General features: G+C 44.6%; 1 protein-coding gene across 1 annotated transcript; it reads right to left on the reverse strand.

The window, feature by feature from the left end:
• Positions 1-3,958: 3,958 nt before the first annotated feature.
• LOC111957743 (beta-crystallin B3) lies at positions 3,959-6,523 on the reverse strand. Its single transcript, XM_023978709.2, has 6 exons — positions 6,444-6,523; positions 5,635-5,733; positions 5,319-5,437; positions 5,009-5,141; positions 4,531-4,673; positions 3,959-4,377 (listed from the first exon to the last, which is right to left on the reverse strand). The coding sequence occupies exons 2-6, from the start codon at positions 5,707-5,709 to the stop codon at positions 4,122-4,124; spliced, it is 726 nt and encodes a 241-aa protein (XP_023834477.1). The 5' UTR covers positions 5,710-5,733; positions 6,444-6,523; the 3' UTR covers positions 3,959-4,121.
• Between the last annotated feature and the right edge of the window lie 790 nt (positions 6,524-7,313).

Below are 7,313 nucleotides of genomic sequence, written 5' to 3' on the forward strand. Positions count from 1 at the left end.
CACACACAGCCTACATCGTTTTCACCATATTAGCTAATGTCATAGTCAACATAGTTACTGGAACTAACGTGTTAGTAAACCCGCTACAATCATGCAGTACAGTGTACAGTCAGCAAGCAGTTTAGCAGTTACACCGGCGGGCCCCGGCGGCAATAAATTACAACAAAATATAGCTAGCTCTCTCTCTCTCTCTCTCTCTCTCTCTCTCTCTCTCTCTCTCTCTCTCTCTTGCTTCTCCTTCATTTTTAAATAAATACATTTGTTAAAAACTGTTAAATTATTGCCTTTCCCTTTTTTTGAGTCATCTACTCACCACATTTTATGCACTGCAGTGCTAGCTAGCTGTAGCTTATGGTTTCAGTACTAGATTCATTCTCTGATCCTTTGACTGGATGGACAACATGTCAGTTCATGCTTCTAGAGCTCTGATAGGTTGTAGGATGTCCTCCGGAAGATGTCATAATAACTGTGTAAATCTATGGAAGGAGGTGAGAACCATGAGCCTCCTAGGATTTGTATTGAAGTCAATGTACCCAGGTCGGAAACTAGCTGTCCTCCGGCTACACCATGGCGCTACTCTACAGAGGGCTGTTGAGGCTACTTCAGACCTTCATTGCAAAAAAGTGTTTTAATCAATTATTTGGTGACATGAATATATTTAGTATACTTTTATCTAAAAACGATAACTTTTTTAATGATTCACATCTTTTATTAAATTCCCTGAGGAAGATGGTCCTCCCCTATCTCCTCTGAGGAGCCTCCACTGGCCAGATTCCAGTAACTTACATTGTGGTGCTGAAACCTGTAGCAGCAGCTGCGGCCCAATGGGAAATGGACAGTACATGGTGCTGAAAGTAGACACATTTGAGTAGGCATAATACATTTAAACCATCTTCATTTTAATGAGACTTTACTAAAAATAAGAGGGCTTTGTGTTGGAGCCTATTTCGTACTTTTTAAGAAATAAGAGGTAGGCCTAACTGTTTGACAGATGAAATTAGGCTATAGGCTGCTATGTCCATAGATTTAAATAGCCTACCTCCTTCCATGTCAGTGAAGGGCAGTTAAGTTAAAACCAAGACTTGAATTGAGGGGGTATGAGAGGTATGCCATAGGCCTACCTTTTTATTATAGAAAATGGCAAAAAGTATAAGCCTACTCTTTGTTTGTTTAAGATTTAAAACAAAATAAAACAGATCCAATTATATAAAGTGATCTACACTGAGTATACAAAACATTAAGGACCTTCTCTTTCCATGACATAGACTGACCAGGTGAATCCAGGTGAAAGCTATGACATCCCTTATTGATGTCACTTGTTAAATCTACTTCAGTCAGTGTAGATGAAGGGGAGGAGACAGATTAAATAATTATTTTTAAGCCTTGAGACAATTGAGACATGGAGTGTACAGTGGGGCAAAAAAGTATTTAGTCAGCCACCAATTGTGCAAGTTCTCCCACTTAAAAAGATGAGAGAGGCCTGTAATTTTCATCATAGGTACACTTCAACTATGACAGACAAAATGAGAAAAGAAAATCCAGAAAATCACATTGTAGGATTTTTAATGAATTTATTTGCAAATTATGGTGGAAAATAAGTATTTGGCAATAACAAAAGTTTATCTCAATACTTTGTTATACACCCTTTGTTGCAATGACAGAGGTCAAACGTTTTCTGTAAGTCTTCACAAGGTTTTCACACACTGTTGCTGGTATTTTGGCCCATTCCTCCATGCAGATCTCCTCTAGAGCAGTGATGTTTGGGGCTGTTGCTGGGCAACACAGACTTTCAACTCCCTCCAAAGATTTTCTATGGGGTTGAGATCTGGAGACTGGCTAGGCCACTCCAGGACCTTGAAATGCTTCTTACGAAGCCACTCCTTCGTTGGCCGGGCGGTGTGTTTGGGATCATTGTCATGCTGAAAGACCCAGCCACGTTTCATCTTCAATGCCCTTGTTGATGGAAGGAGGTTTCACTCAAAATCTCACGATACATGGCCCCATTCATTCTTTCCTTTACACGGATCAGTCGTCCTAGTCCCTTTTCAGAAAAACAGCCCCAAAGCATGATGTTTCCACCCCATGCTTCATAGTAGGTATGGTGTTCTTTGGATGCAACTCAGCATTCTTTGTCCTCCAAACACGACGAGTTGAGTTTTTACAAAAAAGTTATATTTTGGTTTCATCTGACCATATGACATTCTCCCAATCTTCTTCTGGATCATCCAAATGCTCTCTAGCAAACTTCAGACGGGCCTGGACATATACTGGCTTAAGCAAGGGGACACGTCTGGCACTGCAGGATTGAGTCCCTGGCGGCGTAGTGTGTTACTGATGGTAGGCTTTGTTACTTTGGGCCCAGCTCTCTGCAGGTCATTCACTAGGTCCCCCCGTGTGGTCTGGGATTTTGCTCACCGTTCTTGTGATCATTTTGACCCCACGGGGTGAGATCTTGCGTGGAGCCCCAGATCGAGGGAGATTATCAGTGGTCTTGTATGTCTTCCATTTACTAATAATTGCTCCCACAGTTGATTTCTTCAAACCAAGCTGCTTACCTATTGCAGATTCAGTCTTCCCAGCCTGGTGCAGGTCTACAAATTTTGTTTCTGGTGTACTTTGACAGCTCTTTGGTCTTGGCCATAGTGGAGTTTGGAGTGTGACTGTTTGAGGTTGTGGACAGGTGTCTTTTATACTGATAACAAGTTCAAACAGGTGCCATTATACAGGTAACGAGTGGGAGGACAGAGGAGCCTCTTAAAGAAGAAGTTACAGGTCTGTGAGAGCCAGAAATCTTGCTTGTTTGTAGGTGACCAAATACTTATTTTCCACCATAATTTGCAAATAAATTCATTAAAATCCTACAATGTGATTTCTGGATTTTTTTTCTCATTTGTCTGTTATAGTTGAAGTGTACCTATGATGAAAATTACAGGCCTCTCTCATCTTTTTAAGTGGGAGAACTTGCACAATTGGTGGCTGACTAAATACTTTTTTGCCCCACTGTATATGTGTGCCATTCAGAGGGTGAATGGGCAAGACAAAAGATTGATGTGCCTTTGAACAGGGTATAGTAGTAGGCGCCAGGCTCACCGGTTTGTGTCATAAACTCCAAAGATGCTGTGTTTTTCACACTCAACAGTTTCCCGTGTGTATCAAGAATGGTCCACCACCCAAAGGACATCCAGCCAACTTGGCATAGCTGTGGGAAGCATTGAAGTCAACACGGGCCAGCATCCCTGTGGAACACTTTCAGTACCTTGTGGAGTCCATGCCCCAACGAATAGAGGCTGTTCTGAGGGCAAAAGGGGGGAGGGGGTGCGCCTCAATATTAGGAAGGTGTTCCTAATGTTTGGTATACTCAGTGTACATTGGTTCGTGATGCTTTATGCTAGAAACAAACTGTAAAATACCCAGGAAAGACGTGACTCCGATGCATATGGGGATATATTATTGTTTAATTTCTTTGACATTCAAAGGCTGAGCCACAACCTTCTATAGCCAAGGAGACATGAAAATGAGAAGTAATCTAATTCTGCCACAATCAATTGATTAAACTATTCACTTTCTGTTCAGTGGAAGATGTTTAAACCCAGACAACTTTTAGGGAAACACTTGTGACCCTCTCTTGTTGGGTTAAGCCACAGAAGAAGAGTAGCCAGCAGTTAAAGCTCCCGCTAGAACCTACTCTGGGGTGGAAAGGTAGGCCTACTCTGTCTGGGGTGGAAAGGTAGGCCTACTCTGTCTGGGGTGGAAAGGTAGGCCTAACTTTTGAAACTACCATGCTCAGATTCCTAATGATGTCTCAGATGTAATTATTTGCAAACCGGGACAGTTTTGTTGCAAACAAGACACAGTGATTTGGCATCTTAGAAATATGATAAGATGAATAAGTAGGCCTATCTCTGTCCATTCTTAAGCCTGTACCAACAATAGAAACAGCACCAACAAACACAATCCATTTCTGGTCAAACAAACTTTATTCGCCACTAAAACATACATAGCACTTCTCACTAAGCGGGAGCAGCATTTGCCATGGTTAGGATGAGGCAGAGGGCAGGCACTGATGGTAGGAAGAGGCTCATGGAAGAGGCTCAGTGGGGGGAGGTGGATCAGAGTCCTCTTCAGCTGGCCCCAGCGGCGGCAGGGGGGGCAGGGGGTTCAGGTGCTGGGGCAGGGGCAGGGGCAGGGGCAGGAGCTGGGTCAGGGGTAGGAGCAGGGATGGTGAAACACCCCCTCTTGTGCCACTGCATGTCTCGCACACGTCGGACAGACTGGATCTGAGGTGCAGGGGAATCCCAGTCGTTCCAGTGCTTGAAGTCTCCACGCTCAAACACATACTGCCGTCCCCTGTAGCCTGGGTACATGTAGCCAACCCATCTAGAACAAAGGAACAGAGAGACATGAGTCAGGAGAAGAAAGACGAGACATGAAGTGAGACATGAAAGAAACAGCAAAATACCAAAGGACAGAGTGTGAGAGAGAGAAGGTAAAACAGGAAGAACTTGAGAGAGGGTGAAAGGGAGCTCTTACGTTCCGTTGAGAGCCTTGACACTTGCTACGCGATCTTGGAAACCATGTCCCCACAAACTGGGAACGTCATCATCAACAATCTCCATCTTTCTACCAGTGAAGCCTGGGCTCTCAAACAGATGGAGCTTGTGTTCGGCACTATCCTAAAGAGGAGAAATTGAGAGATGTAAACACACAGACAGTGTTATGCTGGTAACTGAAAGCTGACTCTTGAGATAGAGGCTTGAGGTAATCAGTATTCAGAGTATTCAGATAGTCAATGAGAGCCGTCTGCTGAGAAGTGACTGTTGAGATGTACATGGCGTTCTGCAATGGTTAAAGAGTGTTGAGATAAACAGGGGAGTACTGAGAGGCTAAATATGCGCTGAAATGGTAAGAGAATGTTGATTGAGATTGGTAGGGAATGAAGAGCGGTGAGATGGTGTACATGTTAACATGGTCAGTGAGTATGTTGAGACATTGTGTAAGTGCTACCCACCACTTTGAGAGGCCGCATGGACCAGAAGGAATAGCTGTACTGGCTGTTAGTCCAGGTGTCCCAGCGTGGATACTCTCCTTTCTCCAGGACAAACTGCTCACCTGCAAACCCCTGGCGGTCATACCCCACCCATCTGACAGGAGAGAGGAGAAGGAGGAGGCTGTTAGAATGTTGTATTTGGCCGTATGTGGTAACAGAGATGCAGTATTCCTTTTTTTGTTAACACAACATTTAACCTGAGCCTGAAAACACATTCATTATGTGTAAGAAAGTGTGTGTCTGTGAATGACACCAATGCACCAGTACTTACGGGCCAGACTCAACCAGCACAGAGCCCACCTTCTCCAAGCCCTTCTCTGAAACATCTTTACACTCGGCAGAAAACTCAGCCTTGAGACCCTGGAAATTCTCAAATTCAAACAGCACCACCTAGATCAGAGAGAGTGAGGAAAGAGAGACATATTGACAAAGTAAAGCTGCCAATTTAAAGATGTGGGGGGAGTAAGGAATACAAAGAGGGCAGATAGAAAATAGAGAAGTGGGCAAAGGAGGGAAAAGGAAATTAAGAGAAAGATCACAAGAGTATAGGGAGAAATACACAGACAACAGAGGAGAGGATACAGTACCTTGTAAGTGGCTCCTGCTCCACCCTGGCTCTTCCCTGCAGCCAGTTGCTCGGGGGCGCTCTGCTGCTCCGACATCCTCCTGGTCCACTGGTTACTCCTCTTTCAGGAGCACAATCAGGAGAGACAGAGACAGGAGAAACACAGACGACCATCATGGCATTAATTTCACAATGATGACCATCAGTCCTCTCAGTATCAATGCATAATTTTACTCCTTTGAATCAGTCAACATTTGCGTTCACTTCAGACAGTAGAAGAGCACTTTGGTGCAGACTGAGCCGAGAATAAGGACCTGCGGGCTGCGTACTACCCTATAACTAGGGCCCAGAGACATCCCCCATGAAGATACATGTTATTCTCATACCCTAATGCACAACATTTCAGCTCCAGTGATTCCATCTTTCCCTGTCTATAATGTACAACTCTGCAAGCCTCAGTCTGTATCATAACCAGTTCTGCAACACCCTGACTCGATCAAACCTAGCACTACAAACAATACACATTCCATAATACTCTATTCTGCAAACTCCTCATTTCCGCAATCGTACCTTTATAATAAAAACATTTAAGAATAGCAAATTCTATCTAAACCAACTCTACAAACCTATCAATCCCTATCATATGCCGTTTTACAAACAACTCAGCTCACTCTAATATACTAAACGCTGGTTCCTACCCCTTCCATTAAACCTGTCCTTCTCCATCCCTGTCAACAACCATGGCTGTGGAATCTCCTTTCTTTTCATGTAAAGTTCAAAGGTCAATGAAAACCCTGGTTTTCCTGCTGTGCAGAACCAAGCTGTTTTTACCTGGATATGCCTGCTGTGTTATTGGTAGCCTCTCTCTCTGTGTGTCACTTGGTGTTTGGGGTTGAGCCGTTGGAGGGCAGGGGGGGGGGTATTTATGGTTTATTTCTGGCCACAACAGCAGAAAAGGGGGAGCTGTTGATACAGCAAGTCTGTCGCTCACATTGTGTCCATAACGCTGCCTCTCAATAGGCAGATGTGTTGGCACACGCTCCCCTGCCCGTCTGCCTGGCTGCCAGTGCGTGGTGTGTGGGCACACAGAGAGGGAGCCAAGAGGATTCAGCAAACAGCCCCACTCAGCACAAATGGGTACACACTCTCACACCTCTCCCACGCATACACTCTAACCACACCCAGCAGTCTAGACATAACCGAACCTCTTCACCAGTCTCCCCAATAACATCACCAAACTCACAATGGGGAACCAAACCATTCACCAAAAACGAACCTAACATTGACGTCCTTTCACTATATCCTGTTGACGTCATACACTGAGTGTACCTTCCTAATACTGAGTTGCACCCCCTCCCCTTTTGCCCTCAGAACAGCCTCAATTTGTCGGGGCACGGACTCTAGAAAGTGTCGAAAGCCTTCCACAGGGATGCTGGCCCATGTTGACTCCAATGCTTACTACGGTTGTTGGCTGGATGTCCTTTGGGTGGTGGACCATTCTTGATACACATACCAAACTTGAGGGTGAAAAATCCAGCAGCGTTGCAGTTCTTGACAAAAACCGGTGCGCCTGGCACCTACTACCATACCCCATTCAAAGGCACTTAAATATTTTGTCTTGCCCATTCACCCTCTGAATGGCGCACAATTCATGTCTTAAGGCTTAAAAATCCTTCTTCAACCTGTCTCCTCCCCTTCGTC

Source organism: Salvelinus sp. IW2-2015, linkage group LG33 (genome assembly GCF_002910315.2).
Source record: "Salvelinus sp. IW2-2015 linkage group LG33, ASM291031v2, whole genome shotgun sequence".
Lineage (NCBI taxonomy): Eukaryota > Metazoa > Chordata > Actinopteri > Salmoniformes > Salmonidae > Salvelinus > Salvelinus sp. IW2-2015.